This window comes from Gilbertella persicaria (genome assembly GCF_025201335.1).
Source record: "Gilbertella persicaria strain CBS 190.32 chromosome Unknown B0P05scaffold_100, whole genome shotgun sequence".
In the NCBI taxonomy this organism is placed as follows: domain Eukaryota; kingdom Fungi; phylum Mucoromycota; class Mucoromycetes; order Mucorales; family Choanephoraceae; genus Gilbertella; species Gilbertella persicaria.
Genome location: NW_026252061.1, coordinates 1 through 20,120, shown reverse-complemented (window position 1 = coordinate 20,120; position 20,120 = coordinate 1). Strand labels below are relative to the sequence as shown.

Below are 20,120 nucleotides of genomic sequence, written 5' to 3'. Positions count from 1 at the left end.
TGCACGCAGAGTCGGCTTACCTAAAAACTATGAAGAAAAGAACAAATATCCACTTCCCAAAGATATGATGACGCGCGATGACCTTGAGCAGCGCATTGATCACATGGAGAAGATTGTCTTTCCCGCTATCTTTGAAAGAACTCAAAAGATAAATGAGGAATATAATAAGAGGTTCAATACAAAGAACATACTTGTTGATATTGAACCCGGAACACACGTTATGGTAAGACTGCAAAAGAGACCGAGTAAACTGTCTCCATTATATGAAGGCCCCTATACTGTTGTAAGAAGAAACAAAGGTGGCTCATATGAATTAAAAGACGAGCAAAATGAATTATTGCATCGTAATTATACACCATCAGAACTGAAGATTGTGACCATTGATGAATCAACCATTGAAGAAGAATACTTTGAAGTAGAAGATATTCGTGATCATCGTGGCAAGCCAGGAAGACGAAAGTACTTGGTTAAATGGACTGGTTTTGGTGAAAGAGCTAACACTTGGGAGCCTGCATCTAGTTTCCAAGATCCTACAATCATCAATCGCTACTGGGATAAAGTTGAAAAACTAAAAAGATTAGAGCATGAACGCATTGAATCAAAATCAAGCGATAAATCTGCATCTAACAAAGAGAATAAGAATGATGTACTACACAAGACAGGAACAAAGAGAAGAAACCATCCTACTAGACAAAGTAGAGAGAAATTATCCACAAATGGAAGAGCTAGCAAAAGAATTAAATGCTAAGTGACATGAAAGAGAAGAAAAACTATTTTCCTTTTGAAGAACACAAATTGCATAGACTCTAAACCATTTTTATGTCAAGTAACGTTATATCAAGCCTAGATGTTCACATTGTAAGAAGCCGTTTACAACTATCAAAGATGAGTTGACTCTGGAGGAGGGTAATGTTGTGAACATATATGAATTCATATGCATAGATCAATAAATGATGATCATGGCAAAAGACCAGATCACATCTATGGCAATTGCAATGGATCTATAGTCACTGACATTCACTCATTCTACTAGAAGTACTACATCATCCTCATAGACAGAGATTATGAACCTATTGACTCTGTTATTATTAATGGCCCTTATAAAGTGACAGTTAGAGCTGACAAATACATTGGCATTGGCATTTGACAAATATGTAATAGTTTATTCAAGTTCAGGTCAGATCATGTACTATTGGCTGAGCTGACAACTTCCTCTAAAGGCATTTCTCTTAATTGCTCCTGATCTAACAAATCAATCCGTAGTCAAGAAGCTAACCCAAAACAATATTTTGACCGAGAAGAAAAAGTATAAATACCTTGACATTTTATAGCAATTGAAGGATAACATTTTTCTTGGAGAAATAAAAACCTATACAAGTTCTAACGGACTTTCTCTGTGTTCTTACCTTTTCTCTTATTGAATATCTACTCTCTCTTCATCTCACAACAGAGAGAACAGTCTTGAGATCATCGTGATCAATCCAACCCAACTCCATGAAAGAGCGGGCAAGAGGACCAACAACGACAGGGCGAACAAAAGAGAGAGTATCAAGTGCACGGTCATGCACAAGAGAGTGCATTTGTTGAGCACGGTCATCAACAGAGAGAGCAGCGAACTTCGGGTCAGCAAGGTGCTTAGGATCCAAAGGATCGAAGCCACCGATCAATTCAGCACCTACCTTTTGCATGGTAGCAGTGAATTGCTCCACATACTGTACATGCATCAGGAGGCCAAGCACACCAGAAGCAGGAAAAGAGATGTCAAGGATACGTCCAGTATCCACACCAGAGCGACGAAGACGAGATCGGACTTCAGATCTATTGATCTTTCTTGAGCGACCAAGGTACACATATGTAAAGCCCTGAGGACCTTTGGCAGCAGGGCTCACAAAGGCACGGGCAGCAGCAACTCGTTTCTTCTGCGAAACGCGGGCAGGACGGGCAGGGAGAGAGGCAGGCTTAGCAGCCTTGGCTGCCCAAGAGGAGGCATGGATAGATGAATCACCACTGCCTGGGTGTGTGGCAGTGGGAGTGGGGAGAGAGACAGAAGAGACCTGAATGCCGCCTTCGGACATTGAAAAATTTGACTCGAGAGTCCGGACACGAGAAAGGAGCTTGCTGTTTTCTGACTCCAGAAAAAATTTTTCCTGTTCAAGGATGGAAACTTTTTCTTTCAGAGCTATAAGATCTGAAAAAAGAGTTTCGTGCTGCTGTACCTGTTGTGCTAGGGTCAGCACAAGTTGATGCAACTGCTGGATGTCCAGGTGAGTTGCCATTTTTGACGGATGGTTGGTTGTTTTGGACGGATGGATGGTTTTGTGGACGGATGGATGATGTTTTAGACGGATGCACTAACGGATGGATAGGATGCAGCGTTAGATTTTTTGACAGAATGATCGAATCTGATTGGTCAAAACCAAAAAAAGTGATCAAAAAGCGAAAGTGTCAAGGTATGCCTTCTTGGCTCAGGTTAAATATTATATTTTTATTAATAAACAATTATATGGGCTACTCTATGGAGCATAATGCCAAATTGTATGAACAGTTTTTACAAAAGAGAAAAAGGAGAGAGAGTGAAAAAACCTGACAGAAAGCAGACAACAGGAAAAAAGTAAGAGAGAAAAGAAGCAGAGACAGAAAGAGTATTGTAGATTTGCATGATTCCAAAGGCATGACCAACGGCTGGGAACTTTGATAATCACTTACCACCGTGGCAGCGCAGAGGAAAGGCATGACAAAAATAGCTCGTCTATGACGAGACCAGAGGAGGGAGCCAACGATCACCAGGATCTTGATCAGGGCGGATATTTGCAAGAGGATGTACAAGTACATCAATTGCATAAAGCAATTGTAGCAGCGCCGACCAAAAAGGAGGAGGACCAGAGGAAGCCTTAGTTGGCAGTTGATTTAGAGCATAATCAAGACGATGAACACCAGCAGGAGCAATAGGTAGTGCATCCCATAATGCTGGGTCAAGCGCCTGACATGACAAAAAGTGTTCACGGGAGACAAAAGCACCAGAGAGACAAGGACATTCTTCACGCATGTTTGCAAAGCGACCAAGACGCCAACGCACCAAGCGACTACGAGAAGTACGAAGCATGGGCAGGTAAAGAATTGGATCCGGCTTAGACGTACAAGGACGACAAGCACGGAGAAGGACGGAACGACCACGAGCCGCATGTCGCACCATCTGGCGGTCAAATTGGCTCTGCCATTGTCGTCTAAAGTGAGTACGAAGTTCAGCATTAGAGACAGGCTGTGGGTCCGGTAGTGAACGGTACAAGACATTCTGTTGAAGAAGCTTGACCAGGCGAGGGTACCGTAGTTGATCACGCAAAAGCACTATCAAGCAGTCATCAGGGAGGTATTGTACACGCAAAGCGAATTTGGTGACAAGGATGTTGTACCTATGATTCATGGCAGGAAGACAGGTGAGGTGTTTTGCAACTTGAAACCAAGAGCCACCAACAAACATACGGACCAGGCGATTCTGCAAATCATCTAGGTGTGTCATGTCTGCCGAAGCAAGACGGGATATAGCCAAACCATACTCTATCTTGGGACGAATAAAGCAGGCATACAGCCGAGAGGACAAAAGAAGGGAGAAACCATTGCGATGAACACCGACAGAGGTTAGCAGAGCCATGGTCTTGATGGCCTTAGCAGATCTCAAAGAGATAATGCCAGGTCCATGGATGCCTTTTTCTCGAAAAGGTACACCAAGATAGATGAACTCGTCCACGAGGGGCAGAGATTCGCCATACAATGTCAATCGAGGGCCATCACAAGGTGAGTTTAGAACTGTGTCACAGAAAATAGCGATTCCAGTAAGAAACAGCCAATTGAAGTTGAATATAACCTTCCAACAAACTATAATCCGAACAAACGAAGGTTTAAACCACAAGTACTGAACAAAAGAAGAAAGAAAGTCCGCCTCAACTTGATTCGCATTAGTAAAGCCAAGCACACTTTAGATTCGTCAAGACAGAAACATCAATCAGCTTTAAGTATTTAATTACTTCCTTCTCCATATGTTATAGTTTATATATTTTAGTACAATTAGAAAACATATAAATACTGTGTTATTGATACTTGTAAGTTCTTCATCTTATACTTACTGTATCAATACACAGGTAACATTACATTTATTATAAATAAAGATCTTATACTTACTGTATCAATACACAGTTCCTTTCTGTGACGTCACGTTATTTCCAGAATATTTCCCAGTGAATCTATTGGCTAAGAAACGTTCTATTGTCTCGTGACTTGACTATAAGAATACAAACCTAAGTAAAATATCAAATCGACAACTGCACACTTGGCCTTCTTGGCTCAGTTGGCAGAGCGTCTGCCTAGTAAGCAGAAGGTCGCTAGTTCGATTCTGGCAGAAGGCAAAATCATGTTTCTATCATAGTAATATCACATCTGTGATAGGAATATATTTTTTTGCTTCTTAAAAATTGCTATCAACAGCCCAATGAATATTGCTATGGGACAAGGTTTGATTTTTATACCAGTAACGTATAGAAGAATTTATACAATAGAGTCCAAAACAAGGAACATTTGTATGTAATGAGCACCACTGTTACAGGACAAATGTAGAAACCGCAGTAACTTGTAGAAATATAGGACAATAAATATAACAGAGCAATAGACAGCAAGTTATATGCAATGAGTACCAGATTTTAAGTCGTTCGACTATATCATTTGTATAAGTAAGAGAAGATACAAAGATATAATATAATATAACGTACAATGATCAGACGTAATGCAAGATCAAGAGACCCAATTAGACAAATGATATGATAATAATCTAATTTAAAGTATAAGACAATACAAGTAAGGTACAATTGTAAGTCTAAGGTAAAAGTATGGATATGGATTTGGATGTCTTTATTTAAGTTGAATTGTTCTAGTATTTATATCTATTCTGAAGTAGTCGTGTTGGACTTGCAAAAGTGCAATCATGACAGTCCAAGTATAATAAAGTTATGAGTCATTGTAAAAGCGGTACGATACGTCAAGCGTTTGCTGACTAACAAGTGAAATGTGCAATATGTGCTAAAGTCTAATGTAATATAGAGTAATACTTTAGTTGGGATTTAGAGTTGAATAATATTGAGTTCAAATTTGGGTAGAAAAATACGTATAGAAAAATAAAGTACGAAATGGTCGTTTCGCAACACCACGTTGCTTAGGTAACGAACCTTTAAGTAAATGATTTAAAGTAAAAGAGAAAATAGAAATGATAAATTAAACAACCTTTCTCTGTCGACATCCAGATAAAAACAAGTATTTGCGCATATATTGCTAACCTAATAAGCAATCCAAGTGATTGAAGTAAAAGAAAAGTGAGAATAACTTTGATTTTTATTTGAATAAATTATATACCCGTTCATTGATATAATGGTTACTATTTTTAATGTAAAAAGCTCTAAGTCTCAATGAATTCGTAGAAGGAGGGGAAAGTGCAAGTAATGGGAGTGGCTTTAGTGCTACAGTATCTAAGTTTGAAGGTTAATTTTTGCAACAACACGCCAAGCTAGGTACAGCAAGCCTATAATGCAACTAACGCATAAATTCAAGGAATCATATGTGTTAAGGGTCAGGCCCTAAAGTAAGCTGCTATCAGTAAAATAAAGGCAGATTAGGTACCATTTCGTACAGAATATGTTAAAAGTAGTTATGAAATGAATGTATTTATTCGTTCGATTATCTAAGGCTATCTACACTATTTATTAATCCTTTAATGAGGTATGCTAAGATGAATTACTTCTTTTTTGTTTGCAAAGTATCGTTGGCTTCATCAAATCATACAAAGAGTATTAGTCTTCTTAAAAAGAATACAGCCTTCACATGAAACATTTGTAAAAATCTTCTTGATACATTGATTCACCTATAGATGGGGCTACATACACTAAATAGTACTAGACAGACCTACAGAACTGCAGAGCCATACGAAACTGTAAAAATATATATTTTATGCATCGTTAGTCCTTCTTAATACCTGTAAACCATGAAAGTTTTCAAATTGATAACATCTGTCCTTTTTTTTTGTTTTACACCATTAGAAATCTAAATAACACATTAACTAAGCCTACTTTGAAAACATAAAAAGTAAATATTACATGGCTTATGAATAAATTATCGCAAGCCTATAAAGTCTTTTACAAAGGCCTTTCTATTTATTCATTTAAATAAGGAAAGAGCCTCTAAAACTCCAAAGTGTGTGCTTCGATCGACTAATTCCAAAAAGGGATTAACAATGCTAAAAGCATCAGAACTATAGGATACCCCGTAGCTTTGCTTATTTCTATAGTATTTCTTTAGTATAGCAGCGGCGTCTGGCTTCAATGCCGAGCTTCTATACAGAATCACTAAAATAAGAAAGTACTTCAAATAATAGAAGAGTAACGAACTTCATCTCAGTTGTCATTGTGTAATGATCGATATATGTTTTTATTAGCTGAGAAATGTTTAATTATCCTGCTCAAATACACCTCGAGTCCTTTTTCCAGTGTTGCTGGGAGACATAAATATCTGTGCTGGCTTGACATTATGAGTAGTAGAAAACCTTGAGCTTTGAATGAAAGCATTACTGATATCGGCAAGAGCAAATTTGTTGCATTGATTGAGGTTGGCTAATGAAACTATGTTGCTATTACTGACCAGACTTCTTTTCCATCTAAACAGATTGAACATTGTTTTACGAAGTGTGTCTAGTTCCAGCAAATTCTTGATGAAAGCCACTTTACCAACTTCGTGAGCAATATATTTATCATCCATTCTGAAGATCTGAGAAATATACGCATTTCGTCCTGCAAAGTCCAGATAAGCAATAGAAATACTTTCGTCAAATGTCAAAAGGTGGATTTCATTCAGAATGCAAGCATTAATTCTGAGATTTTTGCTTTGCTGATACAATAATGTTGCATAAGGTGCATCGCCTTTTTTAAATTCTAAAGAACAAAGCTCGATATCTCTGTCATCTTGCTCACTGGCTACAATCATGTCCAATCGTCTGCCATATGTGACATCGCCATCATTCATAATTTGCATTCGCTTTGATGCTTCGCAGACGTTTTCTCCATCTTTGATAAAAAGGTTTGTTTTCTTAAATAAGATGTCAATAATTTCTGCAAATTTGCGTAAATATGTATTTTCGGAAAGCTTTTCCTCTTTCTTCCATAAATTGAAATTGTTGATGCTAAGTTTTTTTGATGGATTAGATAAGAAATTTTAGTTTCATTTTGACTTACATTGAACTAACAATAGAAAGCAAGATATACTTTTCGTTTTCTTTGTTTGTCTCCTTATTCTTCTCGCTATCTAAATATGCAATTATATCTGCGGCATCAGAGCTATAAATATATGTTAATTTATGATTTTTAATAATTCTTACCGGACTTACTCGAACTGAAATTGCTTAAGCTCATCAAACAAGTTATTGATTGTTTCATACATGATAGATGTTAAGTAATTGTCGAAGTGAGATTGTCGACTGAAGCATTCTGATTTAATATCATTGAAATATTCTTCTGATAAAGACAGAGACGTATAAGATCGATGATTTTCGTTAAGTAGATTGATGCATGAAGACTTAGCCAGCTTCTCCAACTCATCATGCTCTACTTTATTGAGCAATTTCTTGTGTATTTCATTTCCTTTTTGACTCTCCTCTTCCTCTTCCTCTTCCTCTTGTTGCACTTCATTTCCTTTTTGTTGTGTTTCATCTTGTTGCACTTCGTTTTCTTCTTGTTGTGCTTCCTCTTGTTGCACTTCGTTCTCTTCTTCGTCTTCCTCTTTGCTAACATCATGAATCAAATCATCCAAGAAATCATTTCGAGAGGCATAGTAAACAGTGCTTGTTATCTGTAGACTGGAGACTTTGAATTCATGCATAGAATCTCTCTATGATAGTTAGTAACAGAAAAATAGAAATTCCTTAGTTATGCTTACAGTTGCTTTGGCGACTTCAAAGATTCGTTTAAATGCGATGCTCACAGTTGTAGGTCTACACAATAGTAAGCAAAACCTATGAACTAAAACAAGTTTACCTGGATTGTAGTTTTTGTTCTGGCCTCTTGACTTGGATACATTTGTTATATGCTGTAACCCAAAGTCTCTGTAAAGATAACGCAGTTGGAGTTTCTATTAGGATAGAGATTTTTTCAATTGTCTTTTGCTCCTTTCGAACAAGGTGGTTGAAAGACGGCTTCGGTGTGTTAGAGACATATCGTTCTACAAACTCTATTTGTTTGTCCATTTTGTTAATATCCACAGTAGTGTAAAAGAGTGAAAAAGATAAATTCTTGGTTCACGAACTAAAAACTTTGTTCTCTTTTGATTGAAAAAAATTATGGAGCACCTGATTCTCTGACACATCCAAAGTTGTTTATTTACAATAATACATTGGTTTCCTATTTCTTAGATGTAAAAATATTCTCTTTTCTCTTTCTTTTACGATGTGCTAGTCGTCTATAGTTAAAGTGAATAGCTTTCTTTTCATTTTTGATAATGAGAAAAGCTTGTTCATAATATAAAAGAGTGTGAAGTCTACTTCAGAATAAGAGATTCCGAACTGCCGATCATTTACATTTGAAGAACCTTTTGAAACAAAGTAAAGCTTTTTTACTTGGATAAGAGTAACGCAAATGAAAAGAAAATACAAAGAGCTCATCTATCGAGAAAGCAACTTGCTTTACATACTCTTTTGAACTACTTATTGCTGATTTCTTCCACTTTCTTTTATGTCTCTTTTCACATTAAGCATATGCATGTCGATAAATCCATGCATACACATGAAAATAGCTAGACGTTATGTAATTCTTACTTTCTGTGTGTGGAAAGTGAGCTCAGTTAGCATGCAATCTGGATCTTTAATAGATGCAAAGACTTTCTATGTTAGTACGAATTTCAAATGAAAATCTTATTGCGTAAAACCTTTGAAACTCCAAATAGTATGCTTTGATCGACTAATTCCAAAAAGGGATTAACAATGCTAAAAGCATCAGAACTATAGGATACCCCGTAGCTTTGCTTATTTCTATAGTATTTCTTTAGTATAGCAGCGGCGTCTGGCTTCAATACCGAGCCTCTCTGCAAAATCAGTGTCCAAAAAAATTTTGCTGTTAGAAAAAAAATATCAAATGAGCATAGATGAAATTTTAGAAATCAAGCAGAGCAAAAGGCATATAAATAAATAGTAAATAATGCATAAGGTAGTTGTATTGTTATTTGTAATAGGTAATGAGAAAGATTAGCTATTAATAGTAGGTTATGTAAAAGCTGCTGCACATTTGATAGACAATATGACACACCAGTACCAAGCAGTTATTGATGCCAAAGATGGTCATACTTGTCGGTGTTTTTTTTATTAGAAACATCATAGTTATTGCCTTTTGAAGGGTTTAAAAATACAAGTTAAATATTGATCTAGTGAATGCATTTTACAAAAACAGGGTAAAAATTTCTCATATAAATAGCAAGGAAGCATTTTGGTTTTATTGATGCTGGCCAATGAAACAAGATAAAGTTTGAGCTCAAAAAGAAATACAGACAGACGTTTAAGGTGTCTACAAATAGCCATACAGAATCATGACCTTACCTCTACATTGGTAAGACAACACTTGGAAAAGTGTCTTGCAGTAATTGCGCTACTTCTGTAGTGTCAAACGCGTATCCATCAGACCACTAACTACAGTTTCACTAGGGTCACAGTCCTAAGGTCTGTTACCAGCAACAGCCTAAGGCTAGATGCTGGATTCCCACATTACAGCAAGACACACCAACTGGCTTTTGAATCTAAGGGAGAAAATAGACAGAAAACCATTAGAGTTATCTACAAATAACCATACAGAATCATGACCTTACCTCTACATTGGTAAGACAACACTTGGAAAAGTGTCTTGCAGTAATTGCGCTACTTCTGTAGTGTCAAACGCGTATCCATCAGACCACTAACTACAGTTTCACTAGGGTCACAGTCCTAAGGTCTGTTACCAGCAACAGCCTAAGGCTAGATGCTGGATTCCCACATTACAGCAAGACACACCAACTGGCTTTTGAATCTAAGGGAGAAAATAGACAGAAAACCATTAGAGTTATCTACAAATAACCATACAGAATCATGACCTTACCTCTACATTGGTAAGACAACACTTGGAAAAGTGTCTTGCAGTAATTGCGCTACTTCTGTAGTGTCAAACGCGTATCCATCAGACCACTAACTACAGTTTCACTAGGGTCACAGTCCTAAGGTCTGTTACCAGCAACAGCCTAAGGCTAGATGCTGGATTCCCACATTACAGCAAGACACACCAACTGGCTTTTGAATCTAAGGGAGAAAATAGACAGAAAACCATTAGAGTTATCTACAAATAACCATACAGAATCATGACCTTACCTCTACATTGGTAAGACAACACTTGGAAAAGTGTCTTGCAGTAATTGCGCTACTTCTGTAGTGTCAAACGCGTATCCATCAGACCACTAACTACAGTTTCACTAGGGTCACAGTCCTAAGGTCTGTTACCAGCAACAGCCTAAGGCTAGATGCTGGATTCCCACATCAGTACAAGCAACCTCATCTATTAGGTAAAAAAAAAAAAAGTGAATACACAAACTCATAATTCCGACTAGTTAATTCGAAAATATTAATGCAAGCTGAGTATTCTATGTCAGCGTCGGCTCTTGAAGCTTTTATCTTGACAGAAAGTTATTTTCTTTTCCTCTCATCTGTCAATTCATTCATATCTCTTTTTTCTTTAAATATCATCATTCATATTCTATTAGTATAAATACCTCAAGCAATTACCTCAATAAACATTATCTTATAATCTTCATCTTACTCAAGCTAATTCAGTCTTCAATTGAGTTTATTTGAAATAATCTCTTTTCTATTTTATAAAGCAAATCTAAAGCTCGTCTACTCGGCATATTTTACCATTTAAACACTATATTGACGCATTTATTACTGTTCATGCTCCAATAAGAGAATGTCAAGCCAATTTATTACTGCCGAATACGTTCATGCCGTTGTACCTTCCTATCCTAATGTCTTTTGTCATGAAAAGCTTTGTGGTTGAAGAGAATCTTGAAAAATGAATGCAAAAGGAATCTTTGAAACGCTAAAAATGGAAAGAGAAGAGGGACCATAGCCTTTCAAAGAAACTTTTTCTTGATGAAAACACCCTCGCTATCTCCAAAACTGTGTGTGTGTACGTGTGTGTGTATGTGTGTGTGTGTGCGATCATGCTGGCTCCTCAAAAGAATATCGAAAATGGACAAGGTACAACCACTATGGCTACTAGCAGTCTTTCTTCTATATACAATGATATTGAAGAAACAATTACAAGAACATCAGAGTTGGTTGCGAAGTAGAAATCTTTTCATTTATCATTGATAGAGAAGTTACCCTTCCCTTGTGTCAGTGGTTGTAATAGTGGAAATCAAACTACCAATTGAATATCAAACACATTATGATTGATTGTAGTGCTACCGAGGCTGTAGCCATCAAAGACGTTTTTCGAACTTTATTGTGTCATTGGAATATCAAGCGTGTTTGAGAAAAGCACATCAGGTTCTCAGTAAGTTACACATTGGCTTATTTCATTGATTTACTAACGATCTATTGCTTCAGATTAAAGAGCCCAAGGCAACTCATGCGACAAATCCAAAGCGCCAAGCTGTTCGTTCTTATTTAAACGCTATGATGCATGATGCCACCTCTGAAGCTTTTGAATTTTTTTACCAGTATTTTGAAAGACGCTGCTAAACTGCCTCAGTCTCTTCCTAAATGTCAACAGTAATTAAGTTCAAAGTAAGTGTTTACAACCGTTTATCATAAATAGTAATATGAATAAAATACATACACACTTGTTTCTTTTATTGAAGAAAGAATTAATTAATACGCAAGAGGCAATATTGAAGTAATCAATGACTCAAACCAGATGCATAAAAACAGGAGTTTTGAGTGATAATTAGGCAAAATATATATCGTTTTCAGACCAGCTTACACTTAAAATGGTGATTTAAGGGTAAGCTGAATATAAGTTCATGAAATACACAACATGTAATAATTAGCTAGAGAGATGCAGTATGTTCTAATTCAATTATACAAACTCTTTTTTAGACTCTGAATGAGTCTCTTGATAGTCAAACTACCGATAGCTTTGAATTCTTTTACACCTTTGATAGCAATAACTGAAGGACAGTGAATAATTCACTCATGCAAAAAGAAGAAAAACAAATAATTGCAGATAACAGGAAGAAAAATTCATGATCATCCATGAACTGTATCACAGAAAGCATTTTCTTCTTGTTCACTGCTCTTGACAGGTAAACATGAAACGCATATATAAATCCGCCCCTGAAAAAATAACAATTATGTGCTATTTTTTTTTTTTAAGAAAAAGAGTATTTTACAAACGCTATTTCCTTTAATAAAGATAAAAAAAAAAGATGTAGAGAAAGAAAGAGAAAGAAAGAGATCGTTTGATGTCTATGCAATTATGTCGATATTCCGTTTTGACCTCTTTTTCCAAAAATAAAAGACTTCGTTCCACATCATTGTCCATACAAAAAGCGCGTCTTTCTTTCTTATTCATGGTGAGGAGGTCGAAGTCCAACCTTTCTGGGGAAAATCAAAGGATGTAATTGAGCTAAATAAGTAACAGCCCACCTTGAAAAAAGAGAAAGAAAAAAGAGGAGAAAGCTTCAGTATCAAATACTCAAACATCTAACAGATAGACTTACATTAGATAACAGCAAGCAAGAGACATAATAATGACTGTGCGAATAACACTACATAAAAAAGAAGAGTGACGTTAAGACTTAATCACGAAGTTTTCTTTTGACGACTCCAATCTGAGTATACGTTACGTTTGGTCTTTTCCTTTGGGAGTCATAAAATATCCCAGAGCACCGAGAGCAGCGACAGCAAGGAAGGTCCAAACGATATTGTATCCTGACATATTCCACACTTAGAAGTTGTAAAAGAGAAAAAGAATAAAAAAAAAGAAAGTGAATGAGTATGTAGTTTCAAATCTATAATTTTGACCTCCGATGGCGACACAATTTCAGCTACTACAATGCGTAAAAGAATGAAGCAAAAGAACGCTTTTGAAAATAACGAAACACAAGATTACCATTCTATAGAAGAGCTTTAGAGAAAATAGCAATTGAATAGCCAAATGCAAAGGCGAAGATATCTAAACACTCAAAAGGCACAATCATTCGTGGCCAAGGAATCGTTTGAATCCCTTAAATTAACAATGAGAAACTACAGAAAGGCAGATATTTCAGAAATATTGAGCACACAGAGCCCTAATAACAGCTAAGATTTCTCAAAAACTGATTTTTGAAGGCCAAGTGGCTATCAACGGGTCTTTCAGAAAGTCACTAGGAAAGCGCATTTCAAGAGAAGAGAGTTGATCTATGGAAAAATTACGTGAAAGTTTACTTAGTGCCTTTGTTCAATAAAAGAGAAGACCTTTCGACGTATCTCAAATGTTTATCAAAAATCTGATTTGGCTGTAGATTCTATCCAGTATACTACATTACTCAAAAATAATACCCGCAAGAAACAAGTTCATTCATAAAGCTGAAAACATATGGTAAAATAGCAGGACTATTCTAACTTTTCATCTGGTTCTGAAGCATGGACGCAATTGAAAAACAAAAACAAACTGCACTAAGCAAACAAGATGTTAGCAAGAAAAAAATTACTAGCAAGAGGATACAATAGGAAAAAGAATTATCATGGAAAAGCAAAGTAAAATAATGAACCAAACAAAAGAGTTTTGATTTGTCGAAAAATTGCTAATTACAACCACAATGCGTGTGCCTTTTATTTTTTTATTTATTTAGAGAAATGAGCTGAAATCTTTATGAAGTTTCTCTAAGAAACTATACCGTAGTAGCATTCAAAGAGCCTTCTTTAAGATAGTTTAATTGACCTAGGCTAAATACTTTTTATTTGATATCCGTTAGTTTATGCAAAAAGCTTGAAAGACATTATTTTGAATTCAGCGACCGATGCCCGAGATGTCCGGTAGCCATCAGTGACCTGGAAGCATCTTATGCACCCCCCAAGCTGCCTAAAAAACTCTCTCTCTTTCTCTACATAATTACCAACCCATTAACAAGGTATTTACTTTCTTTTTCTTTTATTTTTTTTCCTTCTTCTTCCCTCTCTTTGTAAAGCTTCTATATAAGAAAAAAGAAAGAAAAAGGTAACCTTTTATTTGCTGCCTATTTATGCGCGCACGAAAACACCACTTGTCTTTTTTGACCTGCATATACTTAACGCGTAATCACTAGATTTGATGCAATCAATGGAAAACGAACACAAGTGGAAGTTTGCTCAGTGTTTTGGTGATAAAGGAGAGTCTGACGATATCACTGAAGGTACCTATCTAGCTCATGAATTCGGAAACTTTCTAACGACATTATCCAAAAAAAAAGCTGATATTATTTCGGCCGTTGAGTTTGACCATACAGGCAATTATTTAGCAACTGGTGATAAAGGTGGTCGAGTTGTTTTGTTTGAGCGTAACGAGACTGTAATGTGTTATCTATGCTGGGTCTTGTTATGTTTATATATTTTTGCGTTTATTATAGAAAAAGAATTGTGAATATCGCTTTCATACCGAATTTCAATCACATGAACCTGAATTTGATTACTTGAAAAGTTTGGAAATTGAAGAGAAAATTAACCAGATCAAATGGTGCAAGAGACAGAATTCAGCCCATTTCTTGCTCTCGACCAATGGTAACTATAACACACTAAACGAGTGGTCGGCTGACTCTATATACAGACAAGACAATCAAGCTTTGGAAGGTGTATGAGCGGAGCCTTAAAACAGTCGGCGAGTCTTCCATGATGATGGATACAGATGCCCCAACTACAGTAGGTAGTTTTGGATTACCCTTGACCATGCCCAAGATGAATCACCAAGACACGGTTGTTGCTGCCACCCCAAGGCGTATTTATGCAAATGGTATGTGTTTGTGTCATCATCTTTATGTTACGGAGAATGAATATTTAGCATAATATTCTTACTTGTAGCTCATGCATATCACATTAATTCAATTTCCATCAACTCGGACAGCGAAACCTACATTTCTGCGGATGATCTTCGAATTAACTTGTGGAATCTTGACATTTCTGACCAGAGTTTTAGTAAAGTATTAAATGTAAAGTTATGACATAATACTGATGGATATATATATAGACATTGTCGACATTAAACCTGCCAATATGGAGGAATTGACTGAAGTCATTACAGCCGCTGAATTTCATCCTGAACACTGCAATTTATTCATGTATAGCAGTAGCAAGGGTACCATTAAATTGGCTGATATGAGAGAGTCTGCTCTCTGTGATCAGAATGCTAAAGGTAACAACAAATGGCATATTATTACATGTTTTCATTGCTTTTGTAGTTTTTGAAGAGCCAGAAGATCCTTCCAACAGATCATTCTTTTCTGAAATTATCTCTTCTATTTCAGATGTCAAGTTTAGTCAAGATGGTAGATACATTCTCTCAAGAGATTATCTTACATTAAAGATTTGGGATATTAACATGGAGAATAAGCCCATACGCACAATCAATATTCACGATAATCTAAGACCCAAGCTTTGTGATTTGTATGAAAATGATTGCATTTTTGACAAATTTGAATGTACATTTAGTGGTGATGGAAGGTAATTTGCATAAAAATAGCCCGTCATTGGATCTAATCTCTACTTTATTAGCCATATTATGACAGGTTCTTATAGTAATTATATCCATTTGTATGGTCGTGAGGATGATACAGATATTGCGCTACAAGCAGATAAAAGTGCATTCAAAGCAAAGAAGTTGGGCACAAAGAACAAAATCACTATGAGTAGTGGAAACAATGGTCGTGGTGGCAACATGGGTAGACGAATGCGTGGTGATGATGAATATATGGATTATAACAAAAAGATTCTTCATGCATCATGGCATCCAAGGGAAAATACAATTGCTGTTGCAGCAACTAACAATCTTTTCATTTTCACGTAAGTAAAGGTAAACAGATAAAAAAAAAAAAGGCTAATTTCATCTCTCATAGTGAATAATATATATTATATATATATATCTTTTATTGTCTTGGTTCACTATACAACAACTTGTTTTTTCTTTATCAAATAAACTTGTCAATTTGGATTTATTTCTTGATTTTATATACGAATGCTACTAGTACCGGATGATGTGGATGCAACAGGGCTTTTTCTATTTGTTGACAGCTCTTCAATTCCATCCAAAAGAGGACGAGAAAATTTGCGCCCTTGAGGAAGTGTAGGTGTAGTTAATCCAGGGCCTGATTGAGGCAAGCCACCAAAATAGCCCATAGTAGGAGAGTGTAGTGGTGGGGATCGAATAGGACCATTTCTATACGGACTTGAAGGTGCACTGTGTATCATGGGTGAATATTGTTGTGGTGTTAAGCATAAACCATTTGTGGACTGTTGATGTAACATGGCCATATTTAAAGGTGTTATGGGCATTGGATTCATCATGAATGGGTGAGGATGCATTGCGGGCATAGGAGGCACTCCAAATCCATTTGCATACAACATCATCTACAAGAAAACGTTATTTCAAGCACTATCATTTTGTTAATGTGGTTTTACCTGATGCTTCATAATCTGTTGCTGCCTTTGCTCTAACAGCATAAGTTCCTTTTCTCTTTCAAACCGGTCTTGCTGTGCATGGTGTTTGTTCACTCGCTCAGCAACACGTAAACCCGTGCCTTCTTTGCGGTCTTTTTCCCTTTGAGAAATCATGCCAACCAAGCCTCCTTGAGGCATGCTAATCTCCTTCTTAGTCGATACTTGGATCAAGGGCTGTCCAGTGGCTTTAGCGTACTCAATTTGTTCTTTTGCACTCAGTTGATCTCCTAGATATGTATCTAATAAGCTGTTCTGTGGTGCAAAATGATCGCCTAATGAAGGAATCATAGGTCCGTTCAATTCATAAAGCGACTGTTGATCATCTTCATTATGATAGGGTTGTTGTGATGATTTGTTGTCCATTGCCTCTTCGTCTTCCAAGTCCTCCCATTCATTGAATTGGTTACTGGATGATGTGGAACGGCTATTTGACTCCATGGGTGAAAAGGGTAACGAAAACTTGCGATGGTAGTCAAGGGGTTCGTCAAGAAATTTATCAAAATTAGTGGTTAGACTAAAATCACCAAACAAAGATGATGAAGCTCCTCGCACATGAGTAGGAGGAGAAAGGGATGCATTACTTGAGAAAAAGTCAGACGAAAAAGAAGAGGACCTTTCTTTAGTAGACGCAGTAGTAATAGGCATAGATGCTTTGCGCTTATGAAGCAGAGAAGAGTTACCTTGGTCTCTTTCAGAGGCTGGATCAGTGAATAAAGTCATTGAGCTACGGTGACGAGATCCTTGTTGACGGCTGCCACGAGTAGGCAGTGTTTGTGATGCAGATACTGCTGCTGCCATGATGTTCTTGGGTACGTCGAAACCGTTACCAAAGTCAAAGTCGGGAATCAGATTATCAGCAAACAATTTGTTTGCTGTAGGAGACAAGGACATACCCTCTGTTGCGACTTCTAAATCATTAATGGACTTCTTGCCAATAGGTTCATCATCACTATCTTGATCTTCATCGTCGTCAGCTTCGTCTTCTCCCTCATCGCTACTCTCATCACTTGAATCAGCTATTTGGCGAGCAAATTTAAATGGAGCAGGCAAAGCTTCTTCCTCTTTTGGTTGTTCTGCATCGGGTGGTGTAATGACAGTAATTAACGGCAAGCTATTAGCTCTAATACCTGCAGGTCGTTCAGACTTTTCTGTTTGTTGTGTTTTATCTCTGATGGCACTCAAAAATATGCTTTCTATTTGTTGATTTGGAATGCTAGACGCAACCATTGTTTGAATAACATCGTTTGTCTCTAGGAATAGCTTTGGATATACTGTCGTACTCATATCTTGACAAGGCTCACCAAAATTTAAAGCCTTTGGATTGCTGTCATCGTCTAACAAGAAACCAGGCCGACCATATAGTTTGAAGGTATCATAGAGGGCTAGTAACCATTGGATGGTCAGTTGACTATGATCAGCCATAAACCAACACTCTACTTGCTCTTGCGTCTTATTCGAGAGGCCAGAGACATGAATCATAGAGCCTTTTTCTATCAGTTGAGGTGATTCAGGATAGACAGCATAAGCATGACTTATGTCTGAAAAGGAGCAAAGGGGTGTTCTTGATTTCTTTGTCTCATAAAGTAAGATTTTCTGCTGATTTTCTGCTGTGACATAGGAAGGTCTTCTGAGAAAGCGCTTATTGCGTTGTGGTAAATGTTGTTCGCTTAGTACGACCCAGTGTTTTTGCCAAATAGTACTACCTGGTAATCTGACTTGAAGAAAAGTACCTGCTTTCGTTTCGGCAGTGGATGTAGATGCATGTGGCAAAAGTAGTCTAAGTGTAAATAGCTGGTGTAATTTTTGCTTTTCAAAGGAGCACAAGCGTATTGCACTGACCCATCGTATCATGGTTGGCTCATCAAATGTTTCGAATGAGATTGCAGCTTTGTTGTTCTGTACTACAAATATATGTTTCTTTTTGTTGTAGCTGTCTATAATAGGGGAAGAATATACAGTAGTAGTATCTGTGATATGCAAGTAAGTGGGCATGATGGCTGATCCAGGCAGTTCAGTATCCCACAATGTCAACGTAGATCCAGACAATTCGACAAACATCTTTGTGCGTGCTTTTTTATTGTCATGCTGATGCTTCATTAAGTATCCCTCAATGTATATTTTTTGCGTGAATGTGTCAAACAATCGAATAAGCATACCCATATGAGAAGACGATGATACAGTACTACTTGTTGTATCATCTAGCGGCATAATGGGTGAGGAAACTGATGATGTAGGTATGGTTGCTTTAATAAAACGTGAAGGACGAATACTTGTTGAACGAGATTGTGTGTTGCGAAAAGTGGAAGGTCGAGCTACAGGTGCCTTGAGCGCAGGATCAGATAATGATGCTTGTGGCAACTTGACTGGTTGTGTAGGCAAAGAAGGTGCTGCTAAATGCTCTTTAGTGTTCTCGCTGTTGTGTTGATGAATGGTTCCTGGTGAAGAAGCACGGCGAAGAAAAGGATTTGCTCTAGGCATTCTAGATAATGTGTTAAAATCATAATGTTGTCTCTATAAAGTTAAAGTTTACCTTGTATTATTATAATTTAAATATGTAAAACTTTTTTTAATCTAGTATTTTAAAGAAAAGAAAAAAGCAATAAAAAAAAAGGAATTGAAGAAAGAAAAAGGAAAGAATAAAGCAAATAAGAAAGGAGATGATCACGGTTTTTTTTTATTATTCTTGATTGTGTTGCTTCTTTTTTCTTGCACACAGCAGTATAGGTTGGTTGATTTTCAAAAACGAAAAAGAGAATATATTTATATATAGGGGAGGCAATAAGGGAGTTTATATACTCGTATTTTTTGTTTTGCGTGCGTTTGAAGAAAAGGGGGAGGGGGAGACAGGGAGTGTTTCTTTGTCATTATTGTGATTGATATCAGCTTTGCTTTACACATTGCACTTGTACACAAATAGACAAGTGAATATGCTTAAAGCATATAAGTATAAACAAGACTCCTTCTTTTGTTTTGTTTTTTATTCTTCTTCCGAGTTGCCTGTTGAGGTATATACATGTATACTAAAATGCGATATAAACAAACAAACACTGTCATAACTAGCATATTCAAACAAGTGACATCTGCTTCAGCATAGCATTGTTTTTAGCCAAGAAAATGAGAACAATGAAAAGAAGAAATGAAAGAAGAAATGAGAGAGATATGTAAGATATTTTTAAACGTATATTTTTAGTAAAAAAAAATCATAAGAAAAAGTCTTTATTTTATATGATTATAAAATTCTTTGTAGAAATGGCTCCTGAATCAATATTTCTGAACAAGAAAGTTTGCATTATTCAATTTGTTTGTGCCTTACATAAACCAAAATAGTTGACAAGGAGATATTTGCTAGCAAAAAAAAGCGGTAACTTGCTATCAAGAAGGGTCTGCCTAGATAGGGATGAAAAGTCGCTTT

At 36.7% G+C, this 20,120-nt stretch overlaps 6 protein-coding genes and 1 non-coding gene across 7 annotated transcripts; 2 read left to right on the top strand and 5 right to left on the bottom strand.

Moving 5' to 3' along the window:
• Positions 1-1,436: 1,436 nt before the first annotated feature.
• On the bottom strand, positions 1,437-2,276 carry B0P05DRAFT_482171 (uncharacterized protein; the record flags this gene model as incomplete). Its single annotated transcript, XM_051575215.1, has 1 exon — positions 1,437-2,276. The coding sequence occupies one exon, from the start codon at positions 2,274-2,276 to the stop codon at positions 1,437-1,439; it is 840 nt and encodes a 279-aa protein (XP_051428933.1).
• Positions 2,277-4,327: 2,051 nt separating this feature from the next.
• Positions 4,328-4,400, top strand: B0P05DRAFT_t133. Its single transcript has one exon. It is a non-coding gene; the product is annotated as a tRNA-Thr (tRNA).
• Positions 4,401-6,437: 2,037 nt separating this feature from the next.
• Positions 6,438-8,321, bottom strand: B0P05DRAFT_20511 (uncharacterized protein). The gene is made up of 5 exons (XM_051573217.1): positions 8,064-8,321; positions 7,966-8,020; positions 7,418-7,915; positions 7,266-7,367; positions 6,438-7,213 (listed from the first exon to the last, which is right to left on the bottom strand). The coding sequence occupies exons 3-5, from the start codon at positions 7,906-7,908 to the stop codon at positions 6,484-6,486; spliced, it is 1,323 nt and encodes a 440-aa protein (XP_051428932.1). The 5' UTR covers positions 7,909-7,915; positions 7,966-8,020; positions 8,064-8,321; the 3' UTR covers positions 6,438-6,483.
• B0P05DRAFT_567260 (uncharacterized protein) lies at positions 7,893-8,321 on the bottom strand. Its single transcript, XM_051581131.1, has 3 exons — positions 8,064-8,321; positions 7,966-8,020; positions 7,893-7,915 (listed from the first exon to the last, which is right to left on the bottom strand). The coding sequence occupies exons 1-3, from the start codon at positions 8,270-8,272 to the stop codon at positions 7,901-7,903; spliced, it is 279 nt and encodes a 92-aa protein (XP_051428931.1). The 5' UTR covers positions 8,273-8,321; the 3' UTR covers positions 7,893-7,900.
• Positions 8,322-12,424: 4,103 nt separating this feature from the next.
• On the bottom strand, positions 12,425-13,015 carry B0P05DRAFT_567256 (ATPase, V0 complex, subunit E1/e2). Its single transcript, XM_051581130.1, has 3 exons — positions 12,889-13,015; positions 12,763-12,810; positions 12,425-12,688 (listed from the first exon to the last, which is right to left on the bottom strand). The coding sequence occupies exons 1-3, from the start codon at positions 12,978-12,980 to the stop codon at positions 12,607-12,609; spliced, it is 222 nt and encodes a 73-aa protein (XP_051428930.1). The 5' UTR covers positions 12,981-13,015; the 3' UTR covers positions 12,425-12,606.
• Positions 13,016-14,342: 1,327 nt separating this feature from the next.
• B0P05DRAFT_501444 (WD40-repeat-containing domain protein) lies at positions 14,343-16,191 on the top strand (the record flags this gene model as incomplete). The annotated part of the gene is made up of 8 exons (XM_051575451.1): positions 14,343-14,570; positions 14,629-14,779; positions 14,826-15,008; positions 15,077-15,190; positions 15,243-15,407; positions 15,454-15,715; positions 15,767-16,054; positions 16,108-16,191. The coding sequence occupies 8 exons, from the start codon at positions 14,343-14,345 to the stop codon at positions 16,112-16,114; spliced, it is 1,398 nt and encodes a 465-aa protein (XP_051428929.1). The 3' UTR covers positions 16,115-16,191.
• Positions 16,192-16,216: 25 nt separating this feature from the next.
• On the bottom strand, positions 16,217-19,186 carry B0P05DRAFT_592891 (uncharacterized protein; the record flags this gene model as incomplete). Its single annotated transcript, XM_051583034.1, has 2 exons — positions 16,217-16,618; positions 16,670-19,186. 2 exons carry the CDS (start codon positions 19,184-19,186, stop codon positions 16,217-16,219), a joined length of 2,919 nt encoding a protein of 972 aa, XP_051428928.1.
• Between the last annotated feature and the right edge of the window lie 934 nt (positions 19,187-20,120).

Excerpts from the sequence above, each read along its gene's own strand:
- B0P05DRAFT_567256 (XM_051581130.1), bottom strand. The coding sequence starts at position 12,980 with ATGTCAGGATACAATATCGTTTGGACCTTCCTTGCTGTCGCTGCTCTC. Across the intron at positions 12,811-12,888 it reads CCCAAAGGAAAAGACCAAAC|TGTTATTCGCACAGTCATTA; the intron begins GTAACGTATACT and ends TTTTTTATGTAG. Across the intron at positions 12,689-12,762 it reads CTTGCTTGCTGTTATCTAAT|GTGGGCTGTTACTTATTTAG; the intron begins GTAAGTCTATCT and ends TCTTTTTTCAAG.
- B0P05DRAFT_567260 (XM_051581131.1), bottom strand. The coding sequence starts at position 8,272 with ATGGACAAACAAATAGAGTTTGTAGAACGATATGTCTCTAACACACCG. Across the intron at positions 8,021-8,063 it reads GAACAAAAACTACAATCCAG|ACCTACAACTGTGAGCATCG; the intron begins GTAAACTTGTTT and ends ACTATTGTGTAG.
- B0P05DRAFT_20511 (XM_051573217.1), bottom strand. The coding sequence starts at position 7,908 with ATGCATGAATTCAAAGTCTCCAGTCTACAGATAACAAGCACTGTTTAC. Across the intron at positions 7,368-7,417 it reads CTTAAGCAATTTCAGTTCGA|CTCTGATGCCGCAGATATAA; the intron begins GTAAGTCCGGTA and ends ATATATTTATAG. Across the intron at positions 7,214-7,265 it reads CTTTCTATTGTTAGTTCAAT|CATCAACAATTTCAATTTAT; the intron begins GTAAGTCAAAAT and ends AAAAAAACTTAG.